This window comes from Ammospiza caudacuta, chromosome 19 (genome assembly GCF_027887145.1).
Source record: "Ammospiza caudacuta isolate bAmmCau1 chromosome 19, bAmmCau1.pri, whole genome shotgun sequence".
Classification (NCBI taxonomy): Eukaryota; Metazoa; Chordata; class Aves; order Passeriformes; family Passerellidae; genus Ammospiza; species Ammospiza caudacuta.
In genome coordinates, this window is record NC_080611.1 from 10,994,657 (window position 1) to 11,019,746 (window position 25,090).

A 25,090-nucleotide genomic window follows, 5' to 3' on the forward strand; every position below is an offset into this window, starting at 1 on the left:
TCCAATTCTCATTGCCTTTTCTCCTAAAATTGCCTGAAAAAATCCCAATTCTTGTTGCCTTTCCTCCTAAAACTGGCTGAAGAATCCCAATTCTTGTTGCCTTTTCTCCTGAAATTGAACAATCACAATTCTCATTGCCTTTTCTCCTAAAATTGGCTGAACAGGGTCTGAGGGAGGTGACAGGAGAGATGGAGAGAGATTTTGGACAAGGGATGGAGATTTTGGACAAGGGGAATGGAATAATACTGATGAAGGGCAGAGATAAATGGAATATTGGGGGAAATCCTTCCCAATATGAGGGTAGGGAAGGGCTGGGATGGAATTCCCAGAGAACCTGTGGATCCCTGGAATGTCCAAGGCCAGGTTGGGCAGGGCCTGGAGAACCTTGGGACAGTGAAAGGTGTCCCATGGCAGGGGTGGGATGGGATTTTGAGGTCCCTTTCAACCCAAATTCTTGGATTTTATCCCTTTGATCTGACTGCCCAGTAAAAACACCAAAGGATGTTCTTGACAGGCTCCCGCTCGTGGGCAAAATCCATAAAGGTTTTAAAACCAGAAGAGGATTTAACCTTGGTTTAAAAAAAAAAAAACCCAGAGGTTTTAAACTTGGTTTTAAAAAAACCCAGATGTTCTAAACCAGGTTTAAAACCACCAAGATCTCCTCACCCTGCTGCGTTCATCCCGATTTTGGGAAATTTGGCACTGAGCAGCTGGAGCTGAAAGGGAGAGAATGAAAGCGCAGCCCCACATTTGTGTGTGGGTGAGAGCTGCTGGCTCTTAACCCTTTTCCTTCCAGGAATTGTCAACGTCCCCATGGCAGCTCCACAAGTTCTCACACCTCTGGTGAGTTTTATTAACCATTAACTCCCTGTCCCTGGAGACAGCCAAAGAATGGCAGCTGTGGGAGAGCAGCGGATAAGTGGGAAATTAATAGGAAAATCTTGATGAATATGTCATTGTTTGGTCACTTTGATCACTCACACTAATTCCTTCTCATTAATCTGAAAATTCCTCCTCGTTAATTTGAAAATTCCTCCTTGTTAATCTGCAAATTCCTCTTCATTAATCTGAAAATTCCTTCTTGCTAATCTGCAAATTCCTTCCCATAAGTCTGAAAACTCCTCCTTGTTCATCTGAAAATTCCTCCTCATTAATCTGCAAATTCCTTCCCATTAATTTGAAAATTCTTCCTTGTTCATCTGAAAATTTCTCCTTGCTAATATGAAAATTCCTCCTCAATAATCCGAAAATTCCTTCTCAATAATCTGAAAATTCCTCCTTGTTCATCTGAAAATTCTTCCTCATTAATCTGAAAATTCCTTCTTGTTAATATGAAAATTCCGCCTTGTTAATCTGAAAATTCCTCCTCATTAATCTAAACATTCCTTCCCATTAATCTGAAAATTTCTCCTCATTAATCTGAAAATTCCTTCTCAATAATCTGAAAATTCTTCCTCATGAACCTGAAAATTCCTCCTCATTAATTTGAAACCACGTCCCCACTGCTGTCTTTGAGCACAAAGCTGACTGATGTCTTGAGAAGGAAAAATCTGGAATATTGCCGTGTCCCAGACAACGGCAGATTGATGTCCCTGACATTTCTGGAAGATTATCCCCAGTCCTGGGTCCTTGCATATTAATTTAATAATTTCTGCAAGATTATCCCCAATCCTGGGTCCCTGCATATTAATTTAATAATTTCTGCAAGATTATCCCCAGTCCTGGGTCCTTGCATATTAATTTAATAATTTCTGCAAGATTATCCCCAATCCTGGGTCTCTGCGTGGTGCTGGACCTGTCTGCCTGGAGAAACCAGGGAATGTGCCAGGTGTACATGGAATATCAGAAACATTTCCTGAACATTTGAAGGCCTTTGACCCTGCTCTGAGAGCTCAGAGCTCCCTTTTTACCAACACCACATTTTATTGGGTCTGAGAGTTCAGCTGGGAGCTAAGGATGCTTTAAATTAGGCACCTTAATTTGGTGAGAATTGAGCCACATGGAATCTGGCCTTGGAAAGGAGTTTTCCTTGGCAGAATTTGTGGGTTTCTGTTGGATTGGGAGGTCGACACAGCTCCTGCTAGAAGTGGATTTCTGTTTGGGATTCAGTAATTCAGGATTTCTTCACCTTGCTCCCCACATCCCCCTCCTGCAGCAGCAAGCATTTCATATATATATGAAAATATATTTATTTTTTCCCAAAATATAGTGACTGGCTGGTGATTTGTCTTCAGGATAAACCCAACTAAAGCAGCCTGAAATCCTAAATTAAGATTTTGGACACAAAATATACAGTTACAAATGTGGACACAAAATATGTGGTGACTGACTGGTGACTTGCCTTTAGGATAAGCCTAACTAAGGCACCCTGAAATCCTAAATTAAGATTTTGGACACAAAATATACAGTTAAAAATGTGGACACAAAATATACAGTGACTGGCTGGTGATTTGCCTTTAGGATAAACCCAACTATGACAGCCTGAAATCTTAAATGAAGATTTTGAACACAAAATATACACTTACAAATGAGGTTGGGGGGGGTGTGAGTTCCGCTCTTCTCAGGTACATAAAGCCTAAATTCAATTTCCTATGTCCAATTCACCCCTCCCATGGACAAACCCATTTTTATCCCAGCAGAATTACACATCTGTAGATCCCCTTTTCTTGCAAATCTCTTTATTTGCTCTCTCAAGCCTTATCAAACGTGCAAGCTTCTCTCAGTGGAATTTCCCCTGGATTTGCCCATTTTCTCTGTTACCAAGGTGGGTTCATTTTCCCTTGGAGATCCCAGCATCAGACCTATAAAGATCCAGTTCATGCCCAAACCCCAGGAGCTTACTGGGAATGGGGAAACCACCTTTTCCTGAGGAATTTTTTCCAGTTGACTTCATGCTTAGGGAAGAAAGGCAAACCCATGCCAGTTTACATGCATGGAAATGGTGAGACCCAAAAAAACAAAACCCCAGCGTGTTATTTATGGCGTTTCTTCTCCTCTTGTGGAAAGCTTTGATTCCCCCAGCCCGTGTTTTCTTTGCAAGCACAGTACAATTAAGCCATTTTCAGCTGGCAATAAAATCCTTGAGAACCAAAGCAGATTTGGCCACTTGAAGAGATGAGGACTAATGCAATCTGATAATTAGGTCCTTTCAGCGCCAAGACAGAAAAAGCAATTTAATAACTGGAGTGAGACAGGGGCTGAAGCCTCTGCTCCAAGCTCTGGGCCTGCAGCACAACTCCCAAATTTCCTTCCAGGGGGAATCTGCAGGATGAGGGACAGGGGTGGCTGTGGTGGGAACTGTGACGGAAAAAAGGGGAGAAAAATTCTCGAATATTCTTCCCTCCTAGACCCCTTCCTCTCCCTAATTTTTCCTGTAGATAAAGGGTCTTGCCTTGAAAATCTCTCAGCCCATGACCATTTCATGTGGCTTTTCTAATATTTCAATGAGAGATTTCCAAGGCAAGGCTGGGTCAGAGTGGAAAACCATTCATGGAGACAAGGAAAAGGAACCCCTCGCTGTGGTGACAAACAAGGGGAGAACTGTGACAGAAAAAGAGGAGAAAATTCTTGAATGTTCTTCCCTCCCAGAGCCCTTCCTCTCCCTCATTTTCCCCTGCAGATAAAGAGTCTTGCCTTGAAAATCTCTCAGCCCATGACCATTTCATGTGGCTTTTCCAATGTTTCAGTGAGAGATTTCTGAGGCAAGGCTCAGAGTGGAAAACCATTCACAGAGAGAAGGAAAAGGAACCCCTCGCTCAGCACTGAGGGTTAAGTTTTCAGCTGTCTCACCCTCTTTGTCCTGGCTTGTTACAACAGGAAAGGGTTTTTTAGAAACTTCTCTTGTAACTTCAGCTTCCCTGTTTGGGAGTTTGGAAGGCAGGCAGCTCCGTTATGGTTTTCATTATCTGTGCAATAGGTTGGGAATCGATATTTCATTCAAAGAAGAGCTCTCTGCCCTGACTCTGAGAAGGCTGTGAAAATGTGGTGATGGATCTGCTCTGCCCTGCCTGGTGTGAAATGCTGAATGGCTGAGTAAGCCTTACTCATCTGGGCAGATAAATCTGTAGTAGGGCTGCGTTTTTTATCATGAGTAAAGGCTGAGTAAGAGGCTCCAAAGCCGTGCTGCAATCTGGAATATCTCGGAGGTTTTGCACAGGGAATTGCTGCACCCACCCCCCAGCAGAGCATCTCTTAGCAGGAGTGCATCACAGCTCGTTGTTTCACTGACACATAGATGGGCAAATGGTGGAACTCTAGTTCCAACTCCTGGTATTCCAACAGGAATAATAAATAAAAACACTACTTCAAATTGTTGCTGTTTTAGCAGTTCATGGGATGTACACAAAGAGAAACATGAGGGATATTTTTTCTCTGGCACAGGTACATGAACTGTGCCCGTGTCTTTCAAACCCTGTGGATTTAATTATCTTCCTCTACCAAATGGATAAATTAATTGCAGTCATCCCCCTTATAGATTTCACTTCCCATACCTGTGACCATGTTCACAGCGGTCCGAGGATGAGGGAAGAGGTGAGGATCTGACTCCATGTTTCAGAAGGCTGATTTATTATTTTATGATATATATTATATAAAAACCATACTAAAAGAATAGAAGAAAGGATTTCATCAGAAGGCTGGCTAAGAATAGAAAAAGAAAGAATGATAAAGGTTTTTGTCTGGGACAGAGAGTCTGAGCCAGCTGACTGTGACTGGCCATTAATTAGAAACAACCACATGAGACCAATCACAGATGCATCTGTTGCTTTCCACAGCAGCAGATAATCAATGTTTACATTTTGTTCCTGAGGCCTCTCAGATTCTCAGGAGGAAAAATCCTTCATAAAAGACGTCTGTGACACATACCCATCACCCATAAGTTTTGGGCTTCTCTTCCCCCTTCACACGAACAAAACCACCCAAGCACAAGTCACAACCAGCGATTGCCCAACTCTCCAGATTGCCCAAGGAGCAGAAGCCTTGTCCCTGCTTCCCCCTCCCCAGCACGCCAATTCTGCTCCTCCTGCCCTCACAAACGTGGCTCTGCTGAACCAGCTGCCCTCGGCCGTTGTGTTTATTGCTGCAACAATGCGGCACTTCCTCACCGGGGCTGCGGGAGCTCGGCAAACACCGGCGCTGCCGGGGGCGGCATCGCTGGGATGGAGCAGCAGCAGCGCGGGGAGGCTGATCCTGCACCTCTGCCAGGCCAGGAGAGAGCATCTGGGCAAAGCTTTCCACCCAGAGCTCATGGCAGATTTGGAAACTCAGCAAACAAATGAGGACGAGGAGGAGGAGGAGGAGAGTTTAAACAACGAGGAGTGACTGCAGGGTGCTGGCATTGCTGTGGAAAGTAAGGAATCATCTTTACAGCCTGCTCTGGACATTGTGAGGAGCTCTCTGGAGGCCGAGCTGCCTGGAGCAGTCCATCCCTGCTGCTGGTGGCCGCTGCCTGTCCCAGGAGCATCCCCAGCTCTCATTTCTGGGTGTTGTCGCAGTGCTGGGTGCAACTCAAGGTGTTTGTGGCAATTCCTAAAGCCTGGGGGGCTCTGCCCCGCTGCACTCAGCGGTCACCTTGTTTTTCCAGCACACCACCCGTGGATTTCAGCTGCTGTCCCTCCCCAGGGCAGGGACAGTGTCCTGCTGCGGACACCTGCCCTGGAACCCAACACCCTGCACTGTCCAGCAGAGCCGGGGCTTGCCAAACTTCAGGCTGTGCTTACAGGGCTGTTTTTGTTCCTGCAAGGCTCCCGGCCAGGCATTTCATCCTTATTTTCTTTGTCTTAGGCCACGTCCACCGTAGGGAGGACAAGCTGTTAAAAACCATTTGGATTTCTGCATATTTCAAGCCTGGCCAGCCTGACCGAGCTGCCACAGGTGACTCAGGGAGCAGAGCCGTGGATCCCACGCACTGCAGCCAGCCTCGTCCTTCCCTTGCTCCAAAAGATCTTAGTCCGGGGATCAAAGCTCTTGTTTTGGAAGGGATGTTTCGTTTAGTTAAAGAGAAGGATTTTCGGTTTAGGAGAGGTGTTGTGCTCTGCTTGCTTGGCTTCTGCCTGCTAAGGAGTTTGGGATTGGACACCCCTGCACCTTAGTATTTTATTTCCCTTCACTAAAATAAAGAAAGGGACAAAAGGAACAAAACTTTTCTGTCTCCGCTCTTTTTCCTCACTACCCGGGGCCTCGGCCACCAGCCGGGAACGGCAGCGAGCGGGCAGCCGGCTCCCAACGGGACCATCCCAAACTCCCGCTGAAGTCCCTCAAAAATAAAGTCCCTTTATCCCTGCCAGGGGAGAGTGAGGCCATGCCGGCGGCAGGTGCCGGGTGCTCGGGAGCGCAACCGGAGCGTCCCAGAGCCGGGGAACGAACCCGCAGCGGCGCTGCCTGCCCGCAGCGCGGCCGTGCCCGTTCGGCACCGCCGCTTCTCCGGGAGCCTCCGCACCGGGAACCCGCGGGGCTGGAGCCTTCTCCTGCCCCCTCTGCAGCGGGGAACGCGCCGCCTTCTCCCGGGACCCTTTACACCGGACACCGGGGGTCCTGGGACTGGGCGGAGACCCTCCGCATGGGGATCCAGGGACCCGGCGCCTTCTCCCGCCACCCTCTGCGCCGAGTACCCGAAGAGCCGGGGACCCTCCGCAGCGGGGGCCCGGTGCCTTCTCCTGGCACACTCTGCACCGGGCACCCGCGGATCCTCTGCATCGCGGAGCCGGGGACCCGGTGCCTTCTCCCGGGACCCTCCGTAGAGGGGACCCGGGGACCCGGTGCCTTCTTCCCGGTACCCTCCGCACCGGGGATACCAGGATTCAGGGACCCAGCGCCTTCTCCTGGCACCCTTTGCCCCGAGGATCCAGGGACCCTCCGCACCGGGGTCCCGGGAATCCAGGGACCTGCTGCCTTCTCCCGGGGATCCCGGGAGCCGGTGCCTTCTCCCAGGGACCCGGAGATCCAGGGAGCCGGTGCTTTATCCCAGGATCCTCCGCAGCGGGCACCGGGAGACCCAGAGCCTTCTTAGCAGCGGGAACGGCGGCTCCGTGCAGCGCTCCGGAGCATCCCGACCGCATCCCCGCTCCGCTCCGGCCCCGCCGCTCCCGGTCCCGCTGCCCGGTCCCGCTGCGAGGCCCCGCCCCCCGAGCCCCGCCCCGCGCTGTGATTGGCTGTCTCCGCGCGGGGGGCGTGTCCGGCGGGGCCGTATTAAACGTGCCATGGCCGCCCGCAAAAAGGGGCCGCGGGCGGGCGGGAGCGCAGTGCGAGCGGAGCGGGCACCGGGCACGGCCTCGCCACGGATCTTTCTCACCCCTTCTCCGCATCGGCACCTCCCTCGCGGCCGCCGCAGGTAAGGCTCGCCTCCTTCCCCGCGTCTCTCCCCGACCAGCGGAGGCGATGCGCGGCACGGGCGCTGTCGCGATACCCCCGCGATAAAAGCGTCGGCTTGGAGAAGAGGGGGAACTCCTGCGTTTCTCACGGAGCTATTCTCAGCGCCTAAAATAATTCGATAGGTATGGCTGGAGCGCCCGAGCATCTGCTTGCAGCATCTGTTTGTGCTCATAACTTTCCATGCACCAGCTGCTCCCCCCCTTTTTTTTCCTCCCCCCTCGGGATATTTTATCCTGGGGAAGGGCTGGAAGTTCGCATGACAACTCCGCGTCGCACAAAGCGCACCGCTCCATCCCTTCGCCTTCTTCTCGCCTGTTGTTTCCTGCCGAAGCGGCGAATCTCGGCTCGGGTGCGTGGGTTTGAGCGCCCGGGATGGTTTGGAGGGGTGCGAGATGAACCTGTAGCTTCATTCATCGGCACGGTGCAAGCGGGAGGGCTTTTTTCTTCCTGAGCGTCCTGCCAAAAAAATGCGAAGCAGGGGAAAAAAAAGCATTTGGAAAGGCAGCGAAGAGCTGCATTGTTTCAGCTTAGCTCATGACAGTGAAAGGAAAAAATACTGATAAGCGAATGTAGATGGGTTTGGGGGGTCAGTGAGCGGGGCGGGGGCGCTGGGGACCCGCAGGTGCCGCTGGGGACCCACAGGGGACCCGCAGGTGCCGCAGCTCTGTCCCCGCAGCTCCGTCCCCACCCCACACTTGTCTCCGTGGCTCAGCCTTACCTTTACACTTGTTTGCTTTTCCATCCCCGCCGCCGGTGCTCCGCGTACACCCCCTGGTGATGGCTGCTCCGCTCGGAGCTGCTTTGTGCCCGCTCCCGTCTCCTTGGCAGGACAGCAGATGCGAGCGCCACTTGTCCTTCCCTTTCTCCTATTTCTTCGCACTCATTTCCCCGCATCGTGTGCTCTTTTTAAATTTTTTCTCCCCTCCCTTGCTCGCTGCCTGCCGCTGAAGGTCAGATCCTTCTCCCCAAGGCAGCTCCGCGTAACTTGAGTCGCGGCCGGAGCAGCGGAGGAGCCCTGGGGAATGACTTTTAAGGAGAAAAGGTTACAGAGGGGCTGCGAGGGAGCAGGAATGTGGGAACAGGCTCGGCCGCCGCTTTGTTCTGCTTTCCGAGGGCAGCAGGGTATGCTTGGCTGAGGTGCTGCTGGTGCTCTCTTGGCAACGTGTGCCCGGCTGGGCTCGGTGGCGTCAGCCGGGGAATGAATAACCGCTCCGAGCGCTGCCTGCTGCTCCTCCCGACCCTTCTGCGCTCCGCAGTTATCCCTCCGAAGGTCTTTAACCTCTGCCCGAATTCCCCTCCTGCTGTGCCTTGCGATGTGCGCGTCCTTTCCCCGGGAAGGTCTGCAGGGGATGCTCAGCGGAATGGGAAGGTTTGGGCTCCTCGTGGTGGCATTGCCCCAAATGCTGCAGATGCAGCACAGCCCCGTTGTTTTCCTCCCTTCCCCAGGCATCCCTTCCCAGCAGAGCCAGCCAGGCTCTCCCATCCCATCCCATCCCATCCCATCCCATCCCATCCCATCCCATCCCATCCCATCCCATCCCTTCCCAGCAGAGCCAGCCAGGCTCTCCCATCTCATCTCATCTCATCCCTGCCCCGCAATCCCGTGTCCCCGCCACTGCTGGTAATTCCAAGCTGAATATAGTAATAATAATAATGACAACACGCCTGGTGAGGATTGAATTTACAGCTCTGTGTCTGGCTGCACTGCACTGGGCCCAGTTGGGCAAATACTGGGAATCCTGGGCTGGGTTGGCTCCCTCTGCCCAGTGAGGGTTGCAGGGCTGCTCCCACGCCAGCCTGGAGTTTTTGGTGCCACCAGCAGCTGATGCTGGGGTGGAATGAGGAGCAGCAGCCTTTGAGCAGCAGGTGGATTGGCACAAGGAGAAGTAGCATTTGGTTTTCCTGCTGCTTTGTTCCTGGGATTTTTTGGGGAACTTTTGCTGTTGAGGGTCAGGGTGAGCACGGAGCAGGTGCTGGGGCAGCCAGTGCATGCACAGGGCATTTCACAGGACCTGTATTTCCACGGGCAGGAATTAAATCAGCCCCTCTGGCTGATCCCTGTGCGTGGTGCTGCTCCTGCTCCCATGCCATCCTGCCTGCCCCAGCACTCACAGGAAGGGAGGCAGTTTGTGCTGGAAAAGCAGGCACACAGCTCTGCTGCCCTGCAGCGTGCCAGAACTTTGTGCTGGGAGCTTCCAGCAGGCTCCAGAGCTGCCCCCAGGCTCAGCCCCAGGTTTTGGGGTCCTTGGAGCCAAAGGGTGCAGCTGCACTCCCACAGCACGGCCAGAGAGGAGGGATCCGGACAAGGGACAGGAGGGGAGAGGTGCTCGGTCCTGCAGGGGAGAATGCGACAAATTCACTTCCCAAACTTCTAAATGCAGCCACAGGACACTGGTGTTAGGATTTCAGGGATTTGTGGGATCCAAACAAGTGTCCTCAGGTCGAGACTTTTGTAGGAGAAGCTGAGTATTCAGACACTTTAAATGTTGCAGCTTATCTTTCACTCCACCAAAAGTTTTCATCGAAAATCCAGGAAAGAAAAGGAAAAAAAAAAAAGCAAACTCCAGAGTAAACTGTTTCCTAGGCTGTGTGTTTCCATCAGCCTGGAACAAACCAGGCTTTGACTGTGGAAGTCGAACATGACTGTGATTATAGGATGTGGTTTGTGAAAGTGATCGATTTGCAGAGCAGTGCAATGGCTTTTCAAGAAGTTTTTTTATGTGGGATGTATTAACAGTAATTTCACTTCCCCGCCGTGTTCAGGTTTCTAATAAAAGCGGGGTTTTCGCCAAAACAAATCATTTAAGTGAGCGTTTAAAGAATTCTTTTGTATTTTTGAGCACGATATCCTGGTGGGAATGAGAAACCCTGGGAACAGAAAGGTGTAAGGGGAGGAAAAGCGGATCCTTACACAGTGAGATTGTAAAAGTAAGAATAAGCACCCAGAATAAGCACGAGGGCAGAAGTGTTCAGTGCTGAGAGCTGCACTCAAAGGGGCATTACAGAACCCAGGAGCTGCCAAAATGTCTTGTCTGAGCTGAAGTCACAGATGACTAATCTTTGGCAAGGAGGCAGCGGGACACATTCTTGCACAACAAACAGGAGCGAGGGGGAAAGAGGAGGTGAAAGTAAACCCTGAGGAGATCCTGGAGGGAAAAGCAGCCTGCACACACACACAGCTGATGATGTTGCTGTTTGTCACCTGCTCTTTTCCTAACAAGTGTTTGCTGAGCTCAAGCCTCTGTAATGTGGCTGAAGGATGTGGGAGGGCTTGAGGAGTTGTTTGAAATCGCTGGAGTGTTTGGAGCACATCAGCTGGGCTTGAGGGGCTGCTGTTGTTGGGAAAGGAGATAACATCTCCAGCTGTTGTGAGATTCCAGGCAGAGAGGAGCAGAGGTCCTGCCGGGCAGGGGTTGTGCTCCGCAGTGGCTGCAGTTTTGTTGGCTTTTGGACAGGCTCAGATGAGTTTTGATAACATTAATTTAGGAAGAGTGCCGTGATTTAATCTCCTGCTACTGTAAATGGTACTGGAGCCTCCCGTGCCGTGCCAAAGGGACAGCAGACATTCCTCCCCACCCGGGTTCAGCTTTATTCCCTCCGTGGGCCATGTGTGGCTGCAGAAGTTGCTTTAATGCATCTCTTCTCCTCTGCAGTATTTCAATTCCATTTCCTGATATGCAGTACATGACTTAATGGATGACGCACTTGTTAAAAGCTAGACCTGGGTCTAAGCCAGACCTCCCTGAAACAAGTTTTTGGTGCCTTCTCCCCGCAGGAAGGAGATTTTGTAGCTTTTCTGCTGAGTCTTGATTGGTGACATTTCAGACTCACGGGACCCTCAGGGCTGTGACCTGCTGGAGATGGAAGGGGCTGCCTCGGGCTCCTGAGGGGAAGGGGCTGGGGAGGCTCCTAAAGGTGTTAGGAGGGCACTCAGCTGATCCTGCTCGGTTTTACTGGGGGCTTTAGCAGGAGCAGATGAGAGGTTTGAAAGGTTTAATTGTTTCTGTACAACTCAGGCCAAACTTGAGCGTGAAAACTACAGAGATCCCGATGGGTTTATGGAGTTAGAGAGAAGCTACTGCAGCCCTTGTTCTTGAAATTTGCTGAGAATGCACAACTCCTTCTGTTAGCTTAATTAAAACAATTGTATGTGCTTTAATTTTAATGTAATCACCGCTATCTGCGCTCCCCAAGTTTATTCCCTGCCTCCGCCTTCCCTTTTGCTCACTCCCTGCTTTGTCACGGGTCAGACAGTCCACGAGACACATCATTAGTCGCTATAAACCACTTCAGCATTTGTGTTTGAACAGCAGAAGGATGTTCAAGGGAGTTGTTTGTTTCAAAATAAGCAGAAATCACAGTTATAAATAGCAGAGAGATCCTTTGCGTGCCCAGCTCTAAAGTGAACATTGCTCAGGCTGGTGTGACACGTCCCCTTCAGTGCTTTCCTTTGGGAAGGGCAATTCCTTCCTTGCAGTAACCACGTGTGACCCCTGTCCATGCACAGCTGCGAACGTTAAGTGTCGCTGAAAATGCCATTAAAAAGAGGAAACTTCCTGCAGGCCCTCAGGTGTCATTGTCCTTGATCCCCCATGCTTCTCCTCCAGGATCTAAAGTGCCATTTCTCTTTCTCTTGCAGACCATGCCCTCTCTATGACGGTGGCTTGCTGAGCTCACCCCGCATGCCAGAAGAGCGTCCTTGGTCGATCCGAGGGCTTCTGGGGACTCCGGCCTCCGCCCGGCTTTTCCGCGTGTGTGTGTTCCTGTAGAACGTTCAAAACTGTTTCTCCAAAGGGTTTTGCAGAAACTCAGACTGTTTTCTAAAGCAGAAGCACCTCAGTCCCCAGCAGTAGTGATGGGCAGCGTGCGAACCAACCGCTACAGCATCGTGTCCTCGGAGGAGGACGGCATGAAGCTGTCCACCATGGCCGTGGCCAACGGCTTCGGCAACGGCAAGGGCAAGGTCCACACCCGGCAGCAGTGCCGGAGCCGCTTCGTCAAGAAGGACGGGCACTGCAACGTCCAGTTCATCAACGTGGGCGAGAAGGGGCAGCGCTACCTGGCCGACATCTTCACCACGTGCGTGGACATCCGCTGGAGGTGGATGCTGGTGATCTTCTGCCTGACGTTCATCCTCTCCTGGCTTTTTTTTGGCTGTGTGTTTTGGTTGATCGCGCTGTTGCACGGGGATCTGGAGAACCAAGAGAACAGCAAGCCTTGCGTGTCTCAGGTGAGCAGCTTCACCGCAGCCTTCCTGTTCTCCATCGAGACCCAGACCACGATCGGCTACGGCTTCAGGTGTGTCACCGACGAGTGTCCCATCGCCGTGTTCATGGTGGTTTTCCAGTCCATCGTGGGCTGCATCATCGATGCCTTCATCATTGGCGCCGTCATGGCAAAGATGGCTAAGCCAAAAAAGAGGAACGAAACTCTGGTCTTCAGCCACAACGCCGTGGTGGCCATGAGGGACGGGAAGCTGTGCCTGATGTGGCGCGTGGGGAACCTGAGGAAAAGCCACCTGGTGGAGGCGCACGTGCGGGCGCAGCTCCTGAAATCCAGGATCACGTCGGAAGGGGAGTACATCCCCCTGGATCAGATCGACATCAACGTGGGCTTCGACAGCGGCATCGACCGCATCTTCCTGGTGTCCCCCATTACAATAGTGCACGAGATCGACGAGGACAGTCCCCTGTACGACCTGAGCAAACAGGACATGGACAATGCTGACTTCGAGATCGTGGTCATCTTGGAGGGCATGGTGGAGGCCACCGCCATGACCACGCAGTGCCGTAGCTCGTATCTGGCCAACGAGATCCTCTGGGGCCACCGCTACGAGCCCGTGCTCTTCGAGGAGAAGAACTACTATAAGGTGGACTACTCGAGGTTCCACAAAACCTATGAAGTGCCCAACACACCCATCTGCAGTGCCAGGGACTTAGCGGAGAAGAAATACATCCTCTCCAACGCCAACTCCTTCTGCTACGAGAACGAGGTGGCCCTCAGCAGCAAGGAGGAGGACGAGATCGACACGGGCGTGCCCGAGAGCATGAGCACGGACACGCACCCGGACATGGAGCACCACAACCAGGCGGGGGTGCCCCTGGAGCCGCGGCCGCTGCGGCGGGAGTCAGAGATATGACTGGCAAGGCTCTGCCTCTGCCGCGGGGCTGGAAGGACAAACGCCCACCGTGTCCGTCGGACAAGGGCTCCTTGACCTGAGAAGTTGGCCCAGAAGAGTTTGCAGACAACGGTACTGTGGAAGAGTGGTGTGAAGGCAGCAGACCCGAGGAACCCAGGCTGGTTTTAGGGCTGTCCTCAGAGGAGGGACGACAGGAAATGAACTCTAAACACAAAGCACTAAACATGTCTAAGTATGAACAGAAGGCACATATGTTGTAGAATAAATTATGTATATATTTTTTTACAAAACTTGAACTTGCAGGCAAGCTTTGGTTGGGTTATTATTATTTTTTGTTTTCAACTTTTTCCAGAATGCTTCTCTCTAGGGAACAAGAATGTTTTTAATGGCATAACAAAGGCAAGAATCTGCCTTATTATTATTATTATTATAATTATTTTTTAAAAAAGCTGCTGCTAACTACATGAACACAAATGGTTATTTTTGTTGCAGTGTAGTTTTTATTTTCTCTTGTGTAATTTAAAAAGAAAAAAAAAAAAAGTCAGTGTTGAACTTTTTGGGTTGAAAAGCTCATGATCAGTTCAGAGAGGCCAATGTTGCCAGAAAGTTTAAACTCCTTTTGAGGCCAGTAGTTGATAGCTAGAATCAATTTCTCTCTTTCTAATTACATAAGGGGCATTATGTAATATCAGGCCAATCAGTAGCCTCCAGCAAAATTATGATTTTTTTGGGGGGAGAATTTAATTCTCTGTCTAAAGGAAAAATGAGACAAAAGTTACGTATACATAGGAAAAAGTACTAAGTTTAAACTACCTATGTGGATACCAAAGAAAATGCACAGTTTTGCACAGTGGAGTTTATTAAAAAAAAAAAAAGGAAAAAAAAGGAAAAAAAAAGGAACAGGCTGCTTTAAACAACAACAACAACAAAAATCAAACCTCAGACACTTTTTTGGTTTTGACTTTTTTCTTTTTTTTTTTTTTTCCTTTTCTTTTTAAGACCTTTATTTTGCACCTTATTCTAAAGGCTTAAGGCTCGGATCTAAAGCAAGCTGGGCCTCCTTCTCTTTCCCCCTGTTCTTCTGTGTGGGGAACAAATTCCCTCTTTCCTTGTAGGAGAAAAAGCTCAATTGGGGGAAGCAAACCAGCGTCATCTGCGTGTCCTCCCTGGCCTCCCCAGCTCTGAGCAGGGGAGCTTTCCTGAAACTGTGCCATGGACACGTTGTGGAGCTGCTGGCTGATGCCAGAGGCTGCTGGAGCTTGGCCGCGGATGAGCCAAGCAGCAGAGAAACCCCCAGAAGGGTTTTTTGAGGAGGAAGGAAGAGGAGGAAAGGGCCTTGGCAGCACAGCACTCAGGAGTGGCAGAGGGATGTTTTTTGGGTAAAATGCTTCTCTCCAGCAGGGCAGGGCTGTGAGGGAGGTGGATTCCCATCTGGTGGAGAGAGAGGGATGCTTTGGGGAGCACGAGGCTGCAAAGGGAGCTCCATCTCCTGCCTCCCTCCCCAGCATCACCCAGCTCAGCGGGTGACACTCGCCCATCACTTGTCACCCAGCAGATTTTGTCACCTTCAGCAAAGCTCTGGTGGTGTTTTGGCTCCTTCACCCAGAAGGTTTTAAATTCTCTGTGCCTCTAAGCTCAAGGAGACAGCAAAGCTGTGCTTGGCCCCTGCTCGTGGGGGCGGTGGGGATGGCAATCCCAGATGACTCTTGCAGTATTGGATCACTGTATGCCATTAAAAAACAGCTTGTTCTAGGTCTGGTGTCTTCTGCACGTGGATGTCTCTGAAGGCCTCTGGCCCCTGGCAGACCTGCCTGGAAGAAATGCCTGCAATGAACTGGTTTCTGATAAGATGCTGTCTACAGGGTTGGGAACTGGGGGAATTCCGTGGTGTAAACACAGATTTGGCTCCTGGAGAGGGCAGAGGATGAAGTGCAAGTCCTGTTAGGCTGTTTTTGGGGTGGGAGGATGGAAGAGGAAGGGAAGGGTGGACATTTAAAGGTGGTCTGGTTGCAGTTTCTGGGTCAACGGTGGTGGAGACAACGGGCGCTGCTAGTGCTGCTAAGGGTGATGTTCCTGCAAAAGGAGAAAAACCAAACCAAAGTGTATTCAGTGACACGGAGAGGGCACGAAAACACAACGGGGAAAGGGAGGCTGGGCAGAGAAAGGGGACCTGGTGTCACATCAGCATCCCCAGGTGCACAGCGCTCCCACCAAATGATACTTGAGATATCTGAGAGACCTGGAGAGATGGAAAATGCAGGATTTGTCTCTTTTCTTTGACACACAAGAAATCCAGAGAGTTAAAAAAAAAAAAATCCCCTCCCCTTTAACATTTCTGGTGCAGAGGTTTTGGGTTTGTTTGTTTTCTTTTTTTTTTTTTTTCTTCTTTCTTGTTTGTTTGTTTTGTTTTTCAAGTCGGTTTTTCAGAAATATTTTTAAAAAATTGTACATTTTATAAAGTTTATCAAGTATTTTCATATTTAAAGCCAAATGTAAATAGAAGTCTGTAAAGGGGGACAAGGAGAAGACAACGAAAAGGCCACAAAAAAAAAAAGTATCAATTCAGCTCAGCAGTCTCGGCTCTCTAGGACTAGATGCTACAGGTTAGCATGATTTTTAGCAAGTTACTTGCAAGCCTTATAGGATTCCTAATGCTCTGAACTTCTCTTTATTTATTTTTTAAGCATGGACTTTTCATTTGAGAACACGTTCTGGTTACTGGCGTTTTTGCAGAGCTCTCAGAGCCGTGTGGAGGGGCGTGTGCAGGTGTAATCCATTGCTAATCTCTGCTTCTTCTCGCTTTCCCAACCCTTTGTCTTTGCCCAGGAAATCCCACATTTCAGCCCTGGCTCTGGGAAGCTGCTGGGAAGAGCCCTGCAAGCCCCTTTTTCCTTTTTCCCATCAATTTTGGCTTTTTTCACCAGCAAATTGGAGTAATAATTAAAAAAAAATAAATATTTTTAAGGACTAGACAGTGACTGACAGCTTTCCTTCAGCTCCCGTTGATCGTGGGCCAAGCTTGGGCTGACTTTAAACCTTAAACTTTAAACCTTGAACTTTAAACCTTATATTTTAAACCTTGAACTTCAAACCTTAAACTTTAAATTTTACATTTTAAACCTTAAACTTTAAACCTTACGTTTAAAACTTTGAATTGCCACAGCTCTACCCACAGCCTCCCCCAGGCCTCGGTTCAGCCTCTTTATCCAGGATAAATTGGCTCACCCGGCCCTCACACGGAAGCTTTTATCCTGTCTTTTGCTTAGGGGCTGGGGGGGAATATGTTATTTCTGCCCTTCCCTGAAAATACTTGAATGAGACACATTGTCTGACCCATAATTCTGTGTACAGTGACAGGAGCTGAGGTGGCTGGGGATGTTTCCCTCCCTCCGTCTCTTCCGTGTGAGTTCTCCTGGGTTAAGTGGCCGGGGTAGGAATCCTCCCTCATTAGCTGGCTTTAATTAATTGAATTTCACGGTGAAAACACTCCTGTGTTAGGGGAAGCCCTCGGAAAAAAGACAAAGGGTTCAGGTATTTAATTTGTTCTCTTAGTTTTTCTTTGTCACGATGGATTACACAAGGTAAAACTGAGAAGTACTGTAATGTCTTTAATTCTGGCTGCTCACCACATTGTGGAGTAGAAGGTGCTGCATAGTGACCACCCCAGAGCCCATCAGAAGCTGATTTTGTAAGGACTTTTTTCGGCCTGCAGCTCTTGTGAGACGAACAATCTCGGCATCCGACAGTTGTCCATGACTATTTTCCTGTTTGCAGCCTTTTTGTATCGAAGTCTTCCTAATGTACTGCACAAATTGTGGATTGTACAGATTTTTATATATTATGTCTTATTTTATTATTTCTAAATAAATAATGAAAAAAATGAAAAAAAACCCAAACAAATTGAGGATGAGCTCGGTGTGTGCAGCCTGTGTGTGTAAAGGAGGAGGGAGATGGGTCTGGAGGGGGATATTGAGCTGTGTTTATGGTTGTCTGAGCACAGGCATTGTCTGGAGCTCTTGAGGAACAGACAGCTCGTTCTCTGTCTCCACAAAAGGCAGGAGGAAAGGTGATCCCATCGTTATTTCCCAGGGGAGAACACAAAATGAGACTTGGACAGGGAAAATCTGCCCCAGGAGCTTTCCTGAGGTCACACCTGGGACTGCAGAGCCCCAGGTCATTCCTTGCTCCGAGTGGAAATGGAAGAAAATCTCAAAGCAAGGAAGGGGGGAGGGATGAAAGCACCCAGAGCATCAGCAAGGGATTAAAAAATTAAGCAGGAAAGTCATCTTGAAATCCCCGTGTTTTGTGTCTGCCTGGAACATCTCCTTATTGGAACGCTCAGCTCCAAAGAGTCTGGGTGTAATCTGCATCCTTCATTTCCCTGAGCCCTGTGTCACCAGGACAGGGGAGCACAGCCTCCAGGAGCCACAAAGAGCTGTGAAATCCTGATTTGTGTGGCCTCCAGGGCAGATATTGAGGCTGCACTGATGCCTTGAGAAGGCTGAGCTGGAGCAGAGGCTGGGCAGAGTTCCAGAATGAAGCAGGGATTTATTAAAAACATCTCCTCCATGGATCCACCTTGGGCAGCACAAGAGCCCAGCCAGGGCTGCACCCAAGATGAACCAAAATGGTCCCAAAATGAACCCAAGATGAACCAAAACGGTCCCAAAATGAACCCAAGATGAACCAAAATGGCCCCAAAATGCACGGCCGGGCACGGGGTCTCTCCCTGGGATCAGCTCTGCTCCATTTGCACCTTGCAGTTCATTGTCCCATCCCAGCTTTAGCCCATCCAGTCCCACCCTGCTTGTTTTTCTCTCTCCAGCCCACGGGGTTTGTGCTCCTGGGCTGAGATTTGGATCATTTGTCCTTGGTGCCCAGCTGGAGCAGGAATTGTTTTGTCTCCCTGCTCTGTGCACAGAGCTCAGCATGCCCTGATGTGAGCCCAGCCCCGCACACTGAAGCAGCACAGGACCTGGAACATAGAAAAGTTAAACCTGAGGCATCAGCACAACCATGACTCAGCTGCCAGGCTTGATCCAGCTGGGATCAAACGCTGCTGCCCCAGCTGAGGGAACATTTCAGTGCAGCTCTGACCCCTCTGCTGATTCCCAACCCTTTTATCAGCCTGTAATGCCATTTATCCATGCCTGGGCTGCAGCCCTGACCCCGCTGAGCAGGACTCTATTTATACATTCAAATTTACTTTTTGAATCCAATGGAAAGCTTATCATCATAATTACAGGGCTGGATTTAGAGGCACAGATCAGCTGCCACTGCCTGCATCTGCCTCTTCTCCCTGCTGCTGAAGGCATCCTGGGGCACAGCTGCTCAGTGCCCTGCCCTGGATTCCCTCAGGGACGGCCTGGGGACCCCTCCCTGGCCCTTCCCTAAATCATGAGCACCCTCTCCTGTCACTATGGGACACAAAGATGTGCACACACTGCTGTTCTCAAGGTGAAAAAAAAGGGAATTATTTATTTGCTGACTCCAACATTAATAGATTTACAGAAGTGACAGCGGATTGGAAGGTGACAGTGCCACCTCTCCAATGACACTGGACAAACCAGAATTAGGCCAGGTTTATTAAACCTGGTTATTCCTGCTCCAAGGAATAACCAGAATTAGCCGGGTTTATTAAATATGAATTAGGCTGGTTTATTTAATCTGGTTGTTCCTGCTCCAAGGAATAACCAGAACTAGGCTGGTTCATTTAATCTGGTTACTCCTGCCACGAGGAGTAACCAGAATTAGGCTGGTTTATTAAACCTGGTTGTTCCCACTACAAAGAATAACCAGAATTAGGCCAGGTTTGGTCAGATGAGACCTAAAATTTCATTTAGACCTCAGTTCCTGAGTTCTCCTGAAATCTGTTGCAGATGGGATGTGGAAGGAGGAGGGGATCCAACCCCATCCTGAAACAGCTTCCCAAGCAGAGGGATTCAGCAGGGATGTCACAATTTAATGAATATATAATTTGTACAATGATATATTCAATATATTCAGTGATATATCAATTTCCACAAGCCTCAGTGAAGATTTTTTAAAATAAAACCTGTTGTGGGTTGAAATCCAAGCCAGCAGGGAAGGGAAAGGCAAGGACAGCATTTTTATTTTGAAAGGATAATATAAAATACATAGATTGCTGGAACAGGTGTGTTTGTCCTGCCCACCCAAAACCCCAAGCTGCATTTGCTTTCATGTGACACCCTGGATTTACATATCCAAACAAGCTGAAAACGTGCTGTTGAATTATAATCTGTGTTTTAGTGAAAAGTTTGGAAGGAGGAAAAAATACATCTTTTCAAGACTTGGAAAATAATTTTTAAGAAAATAATTTTTTAAAAAATAATTTTCATATTATTTTCTATAATTTTATTCTCGACTTTTCTGTAATTTTAGTCTTGACTTTAATTTTAGTCTTGATTTTTCTATAATTTTATTCCTGAATTTTGTATAATTTTCACTGCTTTCCCTTTTCTACTCTGCTTGACAGAACTGGCAGAAGAGGCTCTAAATAAAGAACACGCCAAACCAGAGCACCTTGCGGTCACCACCTCAGAAATCTCCTGATTATTGAGATTTGAGGGAAACCTGGCTGCTGCTGCTGCCCAACAGCACAATCCTCCTTCCCCTGAGCTAATTAGCGGAGTTTATTTGATGTGGAATAGGAAAGGATGGATTTCTGTAGCTGAGCAGCACGGGATCTTTATGGCAGAGCTGCATGTCACCCCAGGGCACGGAGGTTACCCAGAGAAATAACTCTGGGTTATTTCTCTGCTCTTTTTTGAAGCCTTTTAATGTTGTGAAAGTTGGGGCAGTGGCTGTTGGATCTGGGAGGGTGAACGTCACCACTGAGAAAAGTTCCCTGGATTTCTGTGGGATCCTTCCCATGCACTCACAGAATTCAAAACAGCCCAGAAATCCCTTTTTTTTCTTTCCCTTTTTCCCATGTTGATACTTGCACTGCCTTCACTTCTGCTGGAAAGCAGATCAAAAGTTGTTATTTTTCTCTGTTTACACCTAAAGCAAGAGAGCTTTGCTTGCTGCAGGTGATTCAGGATTCCTCTGGGATGGAAACAGAGGGAATTCCATCCTGCCTTCTGCAGGAGAGTCTGGCAAGAGATGCCTGTGCTCTAAAAAAACCCCTCAGCTGATTGAAAAATAAAGAAGGAAAGCTTTAAAGGAAAAATAAAGTGAACTGAAGCATATTGCAGCTCAAATTCACGCTCTGCATTTCAAAATTGTAATTTAAAGGGGCCCTGTCTGCAGGACTTGGAGGAAGTAAATAATTCAGTGGGAGAGGGCAGAATGCCCTGACTTTGCTTTCAGAGGCTGTGCTGGTGCAGATTTGGGCTCATGGGGCTCCCTTTTCCTTCTGTTCTGGCCCATCCCAGCTCTGATCCAGGTGGGAATGGGGCTCTGGGAGTGCCAGTGGGACACAGAGGATGTGGATTCCCCCATGGATCTTCTTCTCCACGTTCTGGCCATGGTCATTCCTGTCAGCAAGAAACCAAAGGATTAAAAGCAATTAGGGAAGCCCTGATTTATCCTAATTAGAGCCAATACTGGAGCTCTGTTAGAGCATTTATCTCCAATGCTCCAAGGCTTTCTCCTAGTGCTCTCTGGAGTTCATTTGTGCCCTCAGCCCTCCCTCCTGGCAGGGACAGCAGGCTGCGATCTCAGGACCCTGCTGGCTCTGCTATTTACCTTCGGAGCTCTAACATTTCCACACAGTTGGAGCGTGCTGGCATTTATTGCTGGCTCATTAAGTGCTGGGATGAAATCCTGCTGCAGCCCCTGCCCTGGGTGTTTAACAGGTCAGGGCTGCCAGCATTGCAGGGCCTGTGATGCCTCAGGATTTTGAATTTTATATTTTTCATCTATTTGTAACCCTGCAGTTCTTCAGTGTGTAACCCTAAACTCCATGTACAGTGGGAGCTGCTGCTTTCCCATTTGGGGCAGACACAACAATTCCTCTCCAGGCCTGGCAATCAAGGACACCTCACTGCCTCAGGCCCTGAGATGGAAACAACAGTGAATTTGGGGGCAGCAAACTTGGGGTGAATGACTTCATTAGCTGGAGCTGGAATTGGAAGATGAACCCCCAATATGTCCTGCAGAGCTTCCCCTGCATCTCCTCAGGCACCGCGGCCTTGCCCGGCCCTGCTGTCACCCCTGAGCCCTGCAGGGACAGGGGCAGCTCAGTGCCATTGTCCAGGTTGTCCCTCATCCCTCAGGGTTCTGCTTTTTGTATTTTCATCTATTTATAATCCTGTAATTCTTCAGTGTGTAAACTCCATGTGCAGTGGGAGCTGCTGCTTTCCCATTTGGGGCAGACACAACAATTCCTCTCCAGGCCTGGCAATCAAGGACACCTCACTGCCTCAGGCCCTGAGATGGAAACAAAAGTGAGTTGGGGGCAGCAAACTTGGGGTGAATGAGTCCCTGAAGCTGTAATTGGAAGATGAGCCCCCATATCCTGCAGAGCTTCCCCTGCACCTCCTTGGAACCGTGGCCTGGCATTAGCTGGAGCTGTAATTGGAAGGTGAACCCCCAATATGCAAATGGACCAAACTTATAAAAGAGAGCTGCCCAGAAAGGAGCCCTGCACTGGGAGATTTGTGCCAAAAACCACCCACATTCCGCCCCAAGCCCTGCCTGCCCCCAGCACGAGGAGACACACTCAGTTCCAGCAGGGGAGATCCTGTCTCTGATAGGAGATGACCACATTCCTTCCTTGAAATTTGTCTCCTGCTTGTATCAAAACCCATTAACAACCAGCCCCAATCCGTGCCCTGGGGAAGCAGAGCAAGCTGCTTTTCTTTTTCTTGGCTGGCTCAGCTCGTGCTGGAGTTGTGGGACTTTTCATCTGTGCACTCAAGAGGAGCAGAGTAAAAGTAGGATGATAAATTGTGGAAAAAAAGAAACTCGCTGGCTTTGCTCAGAACCTCTGGCCTGCAGCTCCTCCTCTCGCTGTACTCCTTCCAGCACCCCAGAATTCCCTGCCTCCCTGCATGTTATGGCACCTTTGGGATGTGTTAGTCATAAGAATGAAGCTACTGGTGCTTTGCAGGGATATTTTCACTCTGGCTCTGGCAGGAGAGCTCTGACACAGCCCTGCTGTCGGCAGCGCTCGCTCGACGATGCCTCCTGAGATCCCAAAACTCCAAAAAAGAATGGGGGAAACGGCCAATTTTCATTTCCTCAGGTATGCTGGAGGTCCTTCTGCTGTTCTGTGGTGGTGTGGGGTGGAGGTGGGGTGGAGGCAGGAGTGGTGGCTCAGAGGGGACCTTTGTGCTGTCCTGTCCAGCCCCTGCTCTGTCCTTTTGAGGCTGGGGGGACCTTGTTTCTCTCTCTCTCACCCCTGAGGGTTCTTCCTGCCCTGAAAAAATCCACATTCATCCTCTCAGCCTGGGGATCCTCCTTGGCACTGTGGATGCTCCATGGGATTCCTTTCCCTGGGACCCAGAGCCCTCCAGGGGCTGAGCAAAGGCAGCTCCAGGAGGATCTCAAATCACCTCCAATGGTGCCCCCAAAATCACCTCCAATGGTGCCCCTAAAACCCGACCTGGTCTTGGGCTGAGCCTAAATTCACCTTCTTTGAGCTTATTTGAATCTGTAATTGCATATAATGAACTTCTCCTCCAGGGCAGCTGATAAGTGGGAGCTTCCCTGACTTTATGGACATTTGCCCCTGGGGGCAGGAGTGCAGTCAGGCTCTTTTCATCTCGATCTGGAGACATTTCAGCAAATATTCCAAAAATTGAGGGCAATCCCAACCCTCTGACTGTCTGCTTTTGTGTAGAATTCCTGGTTTATCCCAGCAGGTTTAGTGGCAGCCCTGGTTTGGAAAACTTTCCTTGGGCATTTTAGGCCCAGTTCAGTGACAATGACTGGTCAAAAATGATCTGATATTTTTATCAAATATTTTCCACCTGGCTTTTTATCAAGCAGAAGGTGAGGAAGACTTAAAATCCCAAAGGATTTAAATTAAAATATTCAGGTATTATAGGTGTATTCAGACCTTTCATGCTCAGAGTGATTTCCTGATGTTTTTCACATAACCTCACGATTTTTGTCCTCTTTTTTCCATCATAAATAATATGATAATATAGTAATATGATAATATCACATAATATGATATCATAATAATATGATAATATCATATAACATGATAATATCATAATAATATCACAATATATAATAACACTATTATAATATCATAATAATGTGCATATTATGGATATGATGGAATAAATGGGACAAAAATGGTGTGAAGGAAAACTTTTCCAGCCTCTCCACATTAAATATTCTCACACTGAAGAGGCTGTGGCACAGAGAACAAGCTTTTAAATATTTCTCTCCTTCAGACAGAGAACTGGGGGACAAAAATACATTAAAACAGCAAAGTGCAGTGGGTAGAAAAGGTTTTGTTGAATGAAATGTCATTTTTTTGTTTTTGCCCTTAGGGAACAATGAGAAAATTTCTCTTTCTGAGCCTACCTCCTTCTGAAACGAGCTCCAGGAGTGGTCACAACCAGCCATAAAAATGCCATGTGCAAGAGAATATATTTAATATGGGGCAGGCAGAATGGAACGATACGATCTGTTTGGGGTTTGAAGGTAAATGTTTAGACTTTTTTTCCCTTTGAAATAATCTGGGAGAGATGCTGGTTGGCTCAGTTGGGAAATGAAATCACGGAGGATTTATGCCGTTAATGACAGGCTATGATGTCAAAGACATTTGGCCTGTGGCCATAACCTTTTGTGTGGCTCTGGTTGACTCTTATAAATAAACAGCCCAGCTCAGCTGCTGCCTGCAGAGGAGTCCCCAGCACTTGGGAGCCCTGAAAAGCAGCACTTAAAAAAAATAAAAATTGAGGTAAAAGATCAAGGGGAAGGAGCTTTCTGCCCTCAGCATCTCTGGGTTCTGCAGCAGGGCCTGAGTAATGTTCAAAGCAACAACACCAAAACTGATTTGGTTTTATGAAACTCTGCTGGCTCCTGTTGATTTGTAATTAATCAAAAACCCAGGCACGTGGTCAATAGTGTCCATCTCCACGGGGTTTGCTCCTTCTGTCCTGTTTGTGGTACAAAAAAGCAAATTTTGGTTGGGTTTTAGAGCCCTGCAGGGTTTTGGTTCCGAAACCCCTGTGGTCACAATTAGTTCCCATACCCCTGTGGTCACAATTTGGTGACCACAATTAGCAGCATCCTGGTGGTCAGGAGGGTCTGTGAAGGTCTGAGCTGAGCTCTGTGCCCTGCAGGGTTTTGGTTCCCAAACCTCTGTGGTCACAATTTTAAGCTCATCCATTCAAGTGCATCCCCCTGATTTAGGATCTGGTTTTCCCTTTGGAAAAAAGAGAAAGGACCTTAAAGTTGGAAGAGAGCCTCAAATTCATCCATTAAAGTGCATCCCCCTGATTTAGGATCTGTATTTTCCCTTTGGGGTAGAAGGGACCTTAAAGTTCATCCATTCAAGTGCATCCCCTGATTTAGGATCTGGTTTTTCCCTTTCCCTTCTCTCCTGGTACCTCTTTTCCACCCTTTCCTGTCTCCGACCACAGACAGTTGGACTTT

General features: G+C 48.9%; 1 protein-coding gene across 2 annotated transcripts; it reads left to right on the forward strand.

Moving 5' to 3' along the window:
* Positions 1 to 7,223: 7,223 nt before the first annotated feature.
* KCNJ2 (potassium inwardly rectifying channel subfamily J member 2) lies at positions 7,224 to 17,389 on the forward strand. 2 transcript variants are annotated; one of them, XM_058817220.1, is made up of 2 exons: positions 7,224 to 7,327; positions 12,008 to 17,389. In XM_058817220.1, the coding sequence occupies exon 2, from the start codon at positions 12,224 to 12,226 to the stop codon at positions 13,505 to 13,507; it is 1,284 nt and encodes a 427-aa protein (XP_058673203.1). In that variant the 5' UTR covers positions 7,224 to 7,327; positions 12,008 to 12,223; the 3' UTR covers positions 13,508 to 17,389. The 2 variants fall into 2 exon arrangements, with proteins under 2 accessions (XP_058673203.1, XP_058673202.1); XM_058817219.1 differs by having other exon boundaries at positions 7,244 to 7,490.
* Positions 17,390 to 25,090: the final 7,701 nt, after the last annotated feature.

Bases quoted from the DNA above. Each gene is read 5' to 3' on its own strand.
- KCNJ2 (XM_058817220.1), top strand. From the start codon at position 12,224: ATGGGCAGCGTGCGAACCAACCGCTACAGCATCGTGTCCTCGGAGGAG.